Source organism: Apus apus, chromosome 14, assembly GCF_020740795.1.
Source record: "Apus apus isolate bApuApu2 chromosome 14, bApuApu2.pri.cur, whole genome shotgun sequence".
NCBI lineage: Eukaryota > Metazoa > Chordata > Aves > Apodiformes > Apodidae > Apus > Apus apus.
Window position 1 is genome coordinate 15514423 of NC_067295.1, and position 12808 is coordinate 15527230.

General features: G+C 62.4%; 1 protein-coding gene across 4 annotated transcripts in view; it reads left to right on the forward strand.

Annotated features, from left to right (window-relative positions):
• LOC127390355 (mitochondrial Rho GTPase 2) overlaps positions 1-12794 on the forward strand; it is a 53923-nt gene extending 41129 nt beyond the window's left edge. For 2 of the 4 annotated variants that reach the window (XM_051631875.1, XM_051631876.1), the window contains exon 42: positions 862-1263. In XM_051631875.1, the coding sequence (XP_051487835.1) occupies positions 862-1019 (158 nt within the window). In that variant the 3' untranslated portion in view covers positions 1020-1263. Of the gene's footprint in view, positions 1-861; positions 1264-1400; positions 1478-1920; positions 1980-2925; positions 3008-3124; positions 3169-4099; positions 4154-4499; positions 4553-5129; positions 5239-5477; positions 5580-6552; positions 6652-7068; positions 7178-7976; positions 8098-8841; positions 8927-10163; positions 10310-10400; positions 10502-10579; positions 10711-11111; positions 11193-11326; positions 11450-11955 lie in introns of those variants that run through there. The other 2 variants (XM_051631877.1, XM_051631878.1) reach the window with 2 other exon arrangements.
• Positions 12795-12808: the final 14 nt, after the last annotated feature.

Sequence of the window (12808 nt, forward strand, 5' to 3'; positions counted from 1 at the left end):
CTTAAACCAACCCTGCATGGCATTCCTGACCCCCAAACCACCCCTGCATGGCATTCCTGACCCTTAAACCAACTCTGCATGGCATTCCTGACCCCTAAATCAACCCTGCATGGCATTCCTGCCCCCTAAACCAACCCTGCATGGCATTCCTGACCCTTAAACCAACCCTGCATGGCATTCCTGACCCTTAAACCAACCCTGCATGGCATTCCTGACCCCTAAACCAACCCTGCATGGCATTCCTGACCCCCAAACCAACCCTGCATGGCATTCCTGACCCTTAAACCAACCCTGCATGGCATTCCTGACCCCCAAACCAACCCTGCATGGCATTCCTGACCCTTAAACCAACCCTGCATGGCATTCCTGACCCCCAAACCAACCCTGCATGGCATTCCTGACCCTTAAACCAACCCTGCATGGCATTCCTGACCCCTAAACCAACCCTGCATGGCATTCCTGACCCCTAAAAAACACTGCATGGCATTTCTGGCACCAAAACCAACCCTGCATGGCATTCCTGACCCCAAAACCAACCCTGCATGGCATTCCTGACCCCCAAACCAACCCTGCATGGCATTCCTGACCCCTAAACCAACCCTGCATGGCATTCCTGACCCCTAAACCAACCCTGCATGGCATTCCTGACCCCTAAAAAACACTGCATGGCATTTCTGGCACCAAAACCAACCCTGCATGGCATTCCTGACCCCAAAACCAACCCTGCATGGCATTCCTGACCCCCAAACCAACCCTGCATGGCATTTCTAACGCCTTTAAGTACCTTCCCGGGCTCGCTCGCCCCCTGGCCTCCCTGCCACGCCGGTCCGGGCGCTGATCCCGTTCGTCCCGTCCCCACAGAGCGGCTGCTGCGCCTGCTGCGCTGCCCCGGGGGCTCCGGCCACGACTACTCCGGCCACGACGACGCCGTCCAGCTCTGCTGCTTCTCCCCCTCCGGCCGCCTCCTCCTGACGGCTTCGCACAGCGCCGTCCTGCTCTGGGAGCTGCGGGCGGGCTGAGGAGGCCTCCCCGGGACGGCGGCTCCCGGGCCGGGCAGCGCCTCCCACGCCAGGCCCCGGCTCAGGCCTCGACCAGGCCCCGACCAGGCCCCGACCAGGCCTCGGGGCGCGGCCGGACCAGCCCGCAGCGCCGCGCCCGGGGGACACCGCGGGATGCGCTTGACAAACTCCTTGTCTTTCATTCTGGGGGCGTCGTGGGGGTTTTTTTGTTGTTTCTTTTGTTAATAAACTCGTGGGAAGCGAAGCCGGGAGGTCTCGGCGGTGCCGCGCGCTCCTCCCGCCCGCTAGGGGGCGCTGCCCCGCCCCGCCCGAGGCGCTTGGTTGGAGGGGCCGGAAGTGGCGCCGGGGCGGCCGGAAGTGACGAGGAGGGGGTGGGGGGGAAGGAAGCGGCGGCGGCGGCCCCGGGAGCGGCGGCCCCGCCATGAAGCGCGACGTGCGGATCCTGCTGCTGGGGGAGGGTAGGGCCGGGCGGCGGGGGCACCGGGAGGGCCGGGCCTAGCGGGGGAGGCTGTGGGGAGCGGCCGGGTCTGCGCTCAGCACCGGCGGCGGGGCGGGAAGGGGGGGGGGCGGGGCTCCCTCCCCCCCTGCCGGCCCCGGGGCCTTGTCCTTCAGCCCCTGCCGGCCCCGGGGCCTTGTCCTTCAGCCCCCGCCGGCCCCGGGGCCGTGTCCCTCCCTGGCAGTGCCCCGCGGCCGCCGTTACCAGCCCCGTTCTTGGCCGGGGCCTTCCCCGCGGGCTCCCTTCATCCCCCCCCCGCGCCTCCCGCCGCCGGTCAGCGGGGCTCCGAGCTCTGTCCCGCTTCACCGACACACCCGAGTTCTTCCTTTACCCGCCCCCCAGGTGGGGCTGTCGCCGGTCCCGGCCTGCTCGGGCCGGTGCCAAGGTGTGACCTTTCTTTCCTAGCCCAGGTGGGGAAGACATCCCTGATCATGGCTCTGGTGGGTGAGGAGTTCCCTGAAGAGGTGAGCGTGAGGGGGAGCCCCTCAGGGGACCCCCCCTGGGTGCCAGGCAGCTCTGTCCCGAGGTGGGGGTGCCTGGGGGTGCCCGCAGCTCCCCCAGGGCCTGGTGACAACCCCAGGGCTGGCCTGGGTGAGGTTAAGCCTGTGAGAAGCCCACGGAGCTCCAGCTTGAAGTGGTGTTGCCTCCAGTTGATGATCTGATCCCTGACTGGGGGGCCCTGGCTGCTCTGGGGAGGGTTGGGGGGTGCCTCCCAGGGCCCTGCTCCCCCACGTTCCTGGGGTTCTCTGTGTCCTGCAGCACAGCAGGACGTGGGGCTCAGCCTTAGCCCCCCCGTGGCAGGGCCCTTTGCTCCCCAGCTGTGTCCTCCTGGCTGTGGTGACAAGAGCCCTTGGAAAGGGGCTGAGCTGCATCCCCTGCCTGGAGACAGGCCTGCCACTGAGCTGACCCCCCCCTGAGGAGCAGCATCCATTCTGTGCCCCTTGGAGCCTCCAGCTTGGTGGCCCAGTGTCCCAGATGGGGAAATGGGATCAAGCTGGCACTGCCAGATGGTTCCCTCAGCAACGTTTGTGCTGGGAAGCTCTTGGAGAAGCCCAGCTCCACACATCTTCCCTTCCTCTGGTAGCAAAGCCCAGACAATCAGCTTAACTCTTCCCCCAGCTGCCAGGAGGTCAGGCTGGTGAGCTGGGGGTTGATCTCCAGGGTGGGGGTGGGCAGCACTGGGTGGTCTGGAAGCTGGTTTTTCCTGGTGGGATTTGGCTCAGAGCTCCAGACCAATGGATCAATGTCCCTGCAGTGAAACCTCTGGCTGCCTCCAGGCTTTGAGGTTGGACTGGAGCTCATCCCAGCCCGGCAGGGAGGGCACTGGGCAGCAGCCAGGTGGGGGGGCTGAAGTCCCTTGTCACCCACCCCCTCAGCTGGGGACTGGAGCAGGCTCTGCTGGCTTTGCAGGTGCCTCCTCGTGCAGAGGAGATCACCATCCCAGCTGATGTCACCCCTGAGAAGGTCCCCACACACATCGTGGACTACTCAGGTAGGACCTTGTCCCTCCTCCCTGCCTGCCAGCCTCCCTTTCCCTGCTCTGCCTGCCTGGGGGGGGGGTGGGCAGGGTCCCCACGGGTGGGCCCTGATGCTGCTTCTCTCCCTCCAGAGTCGGAGCAGACGGAGGTTGAGCTGCAGGAGGAGATTGCCAAGGTGAGCAGGGCTGGCTGGGGGTGCTGGGGACAGGAGCTTGGTGACATGTGGCTGCTCCCTGTCCCTGCCCAGGGGGGTGGTTATCCCTGGATTAACCTTCTCCCTTTGCTCAGAGGTTTCCTTAATCCTGCTCCATCGTGTCAGCTCTTGGATCGGGGCTTGGCCTGGTCCTCTGGGGAGCCCCCAGCAGGGAGAGCAGAATGGGGGGCACAGCTCACTGCCCAACCAGGAGGTGGAGGCTGCTGGTGCAGATGAAGTTCTCCCAGCTTTGGGATTGGGCCCAAGGGACTCAGAGGAGGGAGAGGAGCAGTCCCTGAGCTTGGGCAGAACCTCCCTGCTGCCTCCCCTTTAGGGCCCTGCTGGAGCCGTGACACGGAGGAGATGCTCTTGGAGCTGGAACCCCTGGGAGGGTGAGGGCACCCATGTCCCTCAGGGGAATGATCCAGCCATCTGGAGTGGGCCCAGCTGCTCCTCTCTGCCCTGGGCTGAACCTTGTCTCTGCACAGGGGAAGGCCTTTTGTTTGTGGGGAATAAAACTCTCTCTCCCCTGCTCCTCTCACGGCAGCAAAGCCAGTTAATCTCCCCCCCACCCCCCCCCTCGGTGGCTGGTGGCCAAGGAGGTGGGCCCAGGGGTCCTGCCCCCTCCACCCAGACAGCAGGAGTATTCAGGGGCTTAAAACAGCTCCAGGAAATCCTGCCTAAACCCTTGTGTGTCCTCGGGATTAGCCCTAAACTCTCTCCATGAAAGGGCCAGTGATCTCTCCTGGCTGCTTCCCCCAGAGCGCTGCAGTCGGCGCTGGCTGGGCTGGGGGAGCAGGGCAGTGACCACCAGCCCATCCTGGGGTGGGGGTGGGGGGCACCCCGGGGGGGGTGGGGGCAGGTGGGTGCCAGCAGGAGCCTTGCTCAGCACCCTCTGCCTCTCCTCCTGCAGGCCAACGTGGTGTGTGTGGTGTATGATGTCACCAAAGAAGCCACCATCGAGAAGGTAACGGGTCCTTCCCTGCTGCCCGGGGCTGGTGGGGGCTGATAACCCCTCCCCCCCATCCAGCCCTTGGGGGATTTAGGGTTTGAGGACCCCCCACTGTAAGCAGAGAGAGGCTGAGCACAGCCTGGGATTGCTCCCACTTTGGTTCTTGGCCTCCTGTGCTGGGGGTGAGAGGCTGGTCACGTCCTCCTGGTGGCATCCAGCATCTCTGGGGCTGCTCTGCCTGCTGGGGGGGGGAGGAACACGGGGGGGTGGGGGGGCAGGGGGCTGCAGGGCCTGGCTGGGAGCTGCTTCCCCCCCCCCCCCAGGCTGTGCTGACAGGCCTTCCCCTCTGCTCACCCTTCAGATTCGCACCAAGTGGATCCCCATGGTGAACGGGGGAGTGGAAAAGGGCTCCAGGTACCACCCACGGGTGCAGGATTTGGGGGTGGGGGTGGGCTCTGAAGGCTTGGGGGTACCCACCACCTTCCCCTCTTGCTGAGGTTACCGAGCTCAAACCAGCTTTGCCCTTGTGGCCAGAGCACTTGTAGCAGAGAGATGTCTGGGGGGGGATCTGTCCCTTTGTGGATCTGGCTGAGGCAGAGGGGGCCACGGGAGGGGGGATCCTGCCCCCCCTCTTGGCCCCTTCCCAGGCAGGCAGGCTGGGGGGGCTGCTGGGAGGGCACAGGAGCCCCAGCCTGTGTGTGGCTCACTGAGGCAGAAGGCTGCTGTGCAGGATTAAAGGCTCCTGAACATATTGCTGCTGGGTGGAAGCATAAGAGGGATCAGGCAGGCTGGGTCTCCAGATGGATGCTCCCAGAATCCAGCCCTGGGAGGCAGGGAAGCTGCTGTAGCCCACAGGGGGGGTGGGGGGGGGGGGTTGGGGGAGAAGAGGATGAGGAGGCTCCCCAGGAGCACGCCAGGCTGGGGCAGCTGGAGCCCCAGAGAGGGGGGGCCCTTCCTGGTGCTCCCTGCCACTCCTGTCTTCCTTTCCCAGGATCCCCATTATTTTAGTGGGAAACAAGTCAGACCTGCAGGTGGGAAGTTCCATGGATGTCATCCTGCCCATCATGAACCAGTTCTCAGAGATAGAGACCTGTGTGGAGGTGAGGGAACGTGGAGGGGCTCTGCAAACCTCCCTGAGGGGCAGGAACCTTTCCCTGGCATGAGGCAGGGAACCCTGCTGCCTGTGGGGGCCTGTCCTGCTCACGTGGCTCTGCAGGAGCCCCCCCCTGGCTGGCTCCAGTTGATGTACAACTTGCCTGGAGCTGGTTTCACCCTCCTGCTGCCCCTTGTCACCAGCTTGTCCCCACTCCCAGGGCTGTCTCTTCTTTTCAATCCCCAGTGCTCTGCCAAGAACCTCAAGAACATCTCAGAACTTTTCTACTACGCCCAGAAGGCTGTGCTGCACCCCACTGCCCCCCTCTACGACCCAGAGGAGAAGCAGGTGGGACACATGGCTCGTGGCCCCTGAGGGGTCTCCTTCCCATTAGGGTCTCTGGTCTGGTGCTGTGCTTTTGTCCCTGAGGAGGAGGGTGGGAAGTTTGGGGACTTTGGGCAGCCAAGACAAGGGAAAACCATGGGATTATTCTGGCTGGGAAAGACCTGTAAGATCATCAAGTCCAACCATCAACCCAGCTCTACCCAGCCCAGTGCTGACCCATGTCCCTCAGCACCACATCTGTGCATCCCAAACATCTCCAGGGATGGGGACTGAACCCCCTCCCTGGGCAGCCTGGGCCAGGGGTTCATGACTCTTCAGGGAAGAAGTTCCTCCCAAGATCCAACCTCAACCTCCCCTGGTGCAACTTGAGGCCGTTCCCTCTGGTCCTGTCACTTGTTCCTGGGGAGCAGAGACCAACCCCCCTGGCTCCAACCTCCTCTCAGGCAGCTGCAGAGCCAGCAGGTCTCCCCTCACCTCCTGGTCTCCAGGCTGGACACCCCCAGCTCCCTCAGCTGCTCCTGCACAGGCTTGTGCTCCAGCCCCTTCCCCAGCTCCCTTGCCGTTCTCTGGACACGCTCCAGCCCCTCCATGTCCTTCTTGTCCTGAGGGGCCCAGACCTGACCCCAGGATTTGAGGTGCAGCCTCCCCAGTGCCCAGCACAGGGGGACAATCCCTGCCCTGCTCCTGTGACCACACCAGTGCTGACACAAGCCATGCCCAGGCTGGAGAGATCTGCAAGGACCAGGAGCACGTTGAGTAGAAGCCCTGGTGCTCCAGACCCTGTGTTCGCCATGGTGGGAGGGGTCCAGGAGAAACCTCCTCTGTGGGATGTCCTGCTTCTGACCCCCAGCTCCGAGGTGGCTGTGCTGGGACTGTGCAGCCAGGGAGGGAACTCCTCTGCTCATGGGGGGGCTGAGGAGGAAGGGCCAGGCTGGAGGTGATGCCCTGGTTTTGTCCCCGTGGTTGGTCCCTGCAGCTGAAGCCTGCGTGTGCGCGAGCGCTGACCCGGATCTTCAACCTCTCAGACCAGGATAACAACCAGATCCTTAGTGATGATGAACTCAACTACTTTCAGGTAGGACTGGCTGTGGAGCTTCTGGAAAGCCCCTTGGGGGGTCCCCTTTTCCTTCCAATACCAGGCAGAAAGGTTGTCCCTCTCCTGCCACAGCCATCCTTGCTTGCATCCAGCACTTCTGCTGTCGCAGGAGCCAACGCTCCGTAGGGTGCGTCTTGGAGCACGTGGAGATCCACAGGTTTCCCATCTTCCCTAAGCTTGGGAGTTTGCCATGGAAAGAGCAGAAAGCTCTGGATGTGTTGAGAGCCAAGCATGATTGGGTTGCTGAGGAGCAGGGGTTTGGTCAGGGTCTAAGGCAGGAAAAATCCCTGAGCTGGGTGGGTTTCCTCTCCCTGGGACACCACCTCCTCGCTGGGGGAGAGGGCTGGGCTCTCTGCATGCTTTGCTGACCTTGACCTCCTTTCTGTTGGGAGACAGAAGTCCTGCTTTGGAAACCCCCTGGCTCCCCAGGCCCTGGAGGATGTGAAGATGGTTGTGTGGAAGAACACCACAGATGGGGTGCAGGACAACGGCCTGACCTTGAATGGTAACAGCTCCAGGCTCCTTCCCAACCAGGGGGGCCCATCTCCCCACACTGAGGGGGCTCTGCCCCCTGGCTCATTCCAAGCCACATTAGTCCCTCTTGTCAAAGCAAGCCTGAGCCTGCTGGGACTCCTGGACTCTGTGTCCAGCAGCCTGTTTTGCCAGGATAAGGCTGATCCTGAGGAGTGGATCCAAGGCTGAGTGCTGGGTTGGCCTCACTGTGGCCTGAGCTCTCAGAGTCACAGAGTGGTGGGGTTGGAAGGGACCTCTGGAGATCATCTAGTCCAACCCCCTCACTGCTTTAGAGCAGATCCCACAGGAACACCTCCAGCTGGGTTTGAATGTCTCCAGAGAAGGAGCCTCCACAGCCTCTCTGGGCAGCCTGTCCCAGGGCTCTGCCACCCTCACAGGAAAGAAGTTGTTCCTCATGTTCAGCTTGACCCTCCTGTGCTCCAGCTTGTGCCCATTGCCCCTTGTCCTGTCCCTGGACACCCCTGGGAAGAGTCTAGTCCCCCCTCCTGCCACCCCCTGTAGATACTGCCCAGCACTGAGGAGATCCCCCCTCAGCCTCCTCCTCTCCAGCTGAGCAGCCCCAGCTCTCCCAGCCTTTCCTCCCAGGCAGATGCTCCAGCCCCTCAGCATCTCTGTGGCCCTGGGCTGGACTCTCTCCAGTAACTCCTTGTCCCTCCTGAACTGGGAGCCCAGAACCACACACAGTTCTCCAGATGGGGCCTCAGGAGGGCAGAGAGGCAGGAGAACCTCCCTTGACCTACTGGCTGCCCTCTTTGATGCTCTTCCCACAGGCTTCCTCTTCCTCAACACGCTCTTCATCCAGAGGGGCCGACACGAGACCACCTGGACCATCCTTCGCCGCTTCGGCTACGACAACGAGCTGGAGCTGATGGACGAGTATCTGCACCCTCAGTGCGTGTGTGGGGGTGGGCAGGGGGTGGTGGCCCCGTGGGGGGCTCATCTCAGGCTTCTCAGCACCGTCCCTGGCTCCTTCCTGCACCCTGGGGGCTGCTGCCTTCCTGGGCTGAGCCTGCTCAGGCTCCTGATCCTCGCCTCCTCTGGTGGCAGGACACGGGCACAACGGGGCTGGGAGCTGCTGGCTGGGAGGTGGGGAAAGAAAGGCTGTCCTTGGCTTCCCTCAGCAGCAGCAAGGAGCTTTTGAAGGTTCTCCTGTCTCTGAGCTGAGGCAGAAGGGCTCTGTCAGGAGCAGGGAGCTGCCAGCACAGCCCTCCTGGCTGATCCTGCTCCTACCATCTCTGCTACCCACCCCCCGGAGGTGGGACTCCAGCAGGAATGGAAGGGTTTGACTCAGGAGCTTCCCTGTCCTCTTCCCAGACAGGCTGTGGGGGGGAGGCAACAGGGCCCATGGGGGTGCCAGGCACCCCGTGGCTGGTGCTGGGTCCTCCTGAAGCTCTGGGCACCAGACAGAGTGAGAGCAGCATTGTCTCCCTGGTGCTGAGGCAGAGGAGAGGCTACAGTGCACCCCAGAGCAAGAGGTGGTGGGGAGGAGCACACCCTGGAGCAGGACTTTGAGCAGGGAGCTGTGTCCTTGGGGTGTTGTTCTCTGGCTTGGACAAGGACCTGCTCACACCCTGCCCTTCCTGCAGGGCTTGAGGAGAGGTGGTGGAGCTGCTCACTTTGTGTCTCTCCTGGCAGGTTCCGCCTGCCCCCCGGCTGCTCCACCGAGCTCAACCACCTGGGCTACCAGTTCCTGCAGAGGCTCTTTGAGAAGCATGACAAGGTGGGCAGCACCCAGGGGAGCTGTGTGGGGAGGGGGGTGGTGCTCTCTGCCAGGCCTGCAGGCTCAGGGGTAGCTGCTCTCCTGCCCACCCTGCTGTTCCAGGGAGGAGATGTGGTGCCAGGGAAGAGCTGTCCTCTGCCACCACTCTCCCTTCCCAGCTGCTTTTGGAGGCTGTAGGAGCAGGAGGTGGTTGCAGCGAGCTGTGGGTAGCCTGGTGGCACGTCAAGGTGGTGGAGGCACCATCCCTGGAGGTGTTCAGAAAACATGTAGACGTGGCACTTGGGGATCTGGTTGAGTGGGCGTGGTGGTGTTGGTTTGACAGTTGGACTTGATGATGTTTGAGGTCTTTCCCAACCTTCGTGATTCTGTGAAGGTCACAGCCCTTGACCAAAGTAAAGTTTGGGCCTTCAGGGCATGGGTCTGAGCTGACATCAGGCTGGCGTGGCCCCTGGCAGTGCTTGGGGCAGCATGAGGAGTGGCAGAGGGAGCAGGCACAGCTGCTGGCCTGCAGCCACCCACCAAGCATGGGCTGCCAGGCTGGAGAAGGTGACTGCCCTGGGTCATACTCTGGCTTTTTGAGTGGAGAAGAAGGGGATGTGTTGGATCTGCAGGCACCTCCTTGGACTTGTTACTGGGGTGTTGGTGTGTGCCTGGGGAGCAGCAGCTCCGTGGCCACTGGGAATTGCCCAGGGAAGCTGTGGCTGCCCCATCCCTGGCAGTGTTGAAGGGCAGGTTGGATGGGGCTTGGAGCAGCCTGGGCTGGTGGGAGGTGTCCCTGCCCATGCAGGGGGTTGGAACTAGATGCTTTTCAAGGTCCTTCCAACCCAAACCATTCCATGACTATGAATTGCACTGCTGAGCCCACGCAGCCCGGGTTGGTGGCCTTGGACTGCTTTGGGGTGGCTGTCCCTAGAGGAGCCAGGAAGAGCAGCTGGGGGCTGGGAGATGAGCACAGACACATCCTGGCCAGCAGCAGAGCTGGATCCAGCACAGCAGAACCAGCCAGCCTGCTGTGTGCAGTGCTGGGAGCCCCTGGGGCACCGGCAGGCGCAGCTCTGGCCTCGCTCACCATCGATGTTTGCCATTGAACGTGTGTCCCTGCAGCACGAGTGGGGGGGGGGGCTGGTGGGAGGGGGGGACCCTCTCTGCACCCCAGCAGTGCTCACCGTGGCTGCAGAGAGCTGCTGCTGCTTGCACAGCCCCTGCCCTGGCTGCTGACTCCTCCCTGTTGCTGCAGGACCGGGACGGAGCCCTGTCCCCCTCGGAGCTGCAGAACTTCTTCAGCGTCTTCCCCTGCGTGCCCTGGGGCCCCGAGCTCTACAGCACGGTATGCACCACTGACACGGGCCTGCTGTCCCTGCATGGATTCCTCTGCCAGTGGACGTAAGCTCAGCCCCTCTCCCCCTGCTTTTTTAGCCACAGCACTTGGCCCTCGCTCACCCCGGGGGCTGCCCGACGTGCCGTGTCTCTGCAGGCTGGTGGCTTACCTGGATGTGCAGCACTGCCTGGAGTGCCTGGGCTACTTGGGGTACCCCATCCTCTCCGAGCAGGACTCCCAGACTCAAGCCCTCACGGGTACGGCCATGCCCTCCTCTCCTGTCACAGCACGGGGTCCCTCCTCTGCCTCACCCAGCCTCTCTCCTCTCACTCCAGTGACCCGAGAGAAGAGGATCGACCTGGAGAAAGGCCAGACCCAGAGAAACGTTTTCCTCTGCAAGGTGCTGGGAGCCCGGGGTGCAGGCAAGTCTGCCTTCCTGCAGGCCTTCCTCGGCAGGAGCCTGGCGGTGAGTGGCTGCTCCCCTCTCCCGGCCCATCCCGGCCGAGCAGGAGGCGGAGCCCCGGGGGCCTTTGGGCGATCTAATGGCACCTCCCTGCCCCAGCAGCCCGGCCTCCCACCCCTCTCCGTGCCGGTGGTGCTGCTCGCTGTGCCTCTGGTGTCCTTCATTCTTGGCCAAGGCAGCAGGGCTGTTCCCTCTGCTTGTCCTGCTCTGCCTTTCCCGGGCAGCCACGTCTCCCCGAGGCGACGCCAGCTTTCCCTGCCTGGCACAAGTGCTCTGGTGGCAATCACCAGCTGGCCTTCAAGTGGCTGTCACCCCAAGGGGGCTCGGGGTGGGGTGAAGTGCTCTCCTTCCCCAAGCTCTGCCCTTGCTCCTGCTCTCTGAGCTGGTGTTTTCCTGGCTGGCAGGTGCAGAGGGAGAGCCCGGGGGAGCCGTCCCGCTACGTGATCAACACGGTGCAGGTCGGCGGCCAGGAGAAGTACCTGATAGTAAGTCAGGGAAAGGAGGGAATGGCTGCCATAGGCTGGGGCCCTGGGATTGCTGTGGCCACCCCAGCACAGTCTGGGTGACAAGCACCCCTGGAGGTGGTGCCATGCCCCTGCCCCCTCCCCTGCTGCTCCAGCTGTACGAGGTCAGCGCTGACGCCGCCTTCCTGAAGCCGTCGGACGCAGCCTGCGACGTCGCCTGCTTCATCTATGACCCCAGAGACCCCAGATCTTTCAACTTTGCTGCCAGTATTTACAAGGTAGCTGGCAGGGGCCCCGGGGGACTTTGGAAAGAGGCCTTCTGGGACTTGACAAGGGCCCCTGTGGGACTTCAGCCATTGCCTGGCAGCCCCGCATCTCCCAGGGGCTCGTCGCTTGCCCCTCCCTGGGATTTGCAGTCACAGAGTGGTGGGGCTGGAAGGGAGCTCTGGAGATCACCCAGCCCAACCCCCTGCCAGAGCAGGGTCACCTGCAGCACATCCCACAGGAACACAGCCACGGGGTTTGGAATGTCTCCAGAGAAGGAGCCTCCACAGCCTCTCTGGGCAGCCTGTCCCAGGAAAGAAGTTGTTCCTCATGTTCAGCTTGACCCTCCTGTGCTCCAGCCTGTGCCCATTGCCCCTTGTCCTGTCACTGGACACACTGGGAAGAGTCTGGTCCCCCCCTCCTGCCACCCCCTGTAGATACTGCCCAGCACTGATGAGATCCCCCCTCAGCCTCCTCCTCTCCAGGCTGAGCAGACCCTGATTCCTCCCTGTCTCTGCAGGAGCACTACATGGACAGCCAGATTCCCTGCATCTTCTTGGCCTCCAAAGCAGACCTGCCAGAATCCAGCCAGCAGCCCGGGCCCTCACCTGTTGAGTTCTGCTACAAGCACTGCCTCCCACCCCCCTTCCCCTTCTCCTGCCACAGCCAGGGCCCACCCAGCACCACCATCTACACCAAACTGGCCACTGCTGCCACCTTCCCGTGAGTGTCCTTCCCATGGAGAGCTTGGGGACTTGGGTGTGGGGGGCTGGATCCCAGCCCTATCTCTGCCACCTTGCACTGCTTTTGGCTTCTCATCTGCTCTTCAATTGAAACCAAAGAGCTGCTTCTTCCCCTGCTTGAAAAGGGGGCTCAGCTTTTTGCTGCTTTCTGTGTCTCTCTGGCAGATTTATTAGCTAGATCCTGACACTGGAGTTTTTATTTTTGTAGCCTAAGATAAAAAAAAATGCTGAAGGGGGGGGAGTAGCCAGCCCAGTTTGCTCAGGCCTGCAGCAGGGGGTGGCAGCTATTTTCTCCTGATGAGGCAGATAAAACTGAGGGAGAAAAAAAACCCAAAAGGGACAGTGAAGTGAGACCTGTGGTTGATCCTTGGGAAGGAACCAAACCTGAAAGGGGCTGGGCAGTGAGGTAGGGTGACAGCCAGGCTGGTCACAGGCCATGAGGGGACATCAGGGGAGGAGAAGGTGTCTGTGTGTGGCTTTTCTCTGCTGGAGGGGAGCTGAGGGTCAGTGCAGAGCCCTCCCAGGGAAAGCATGTGGGTGCATTGGGAAGGGAGGATGGGATTACTAGTGAGTGGTTTTCCCTCCAGCTTCTTTTCAATAAACAACTTTATTTTTAGAGCTGACACTCCC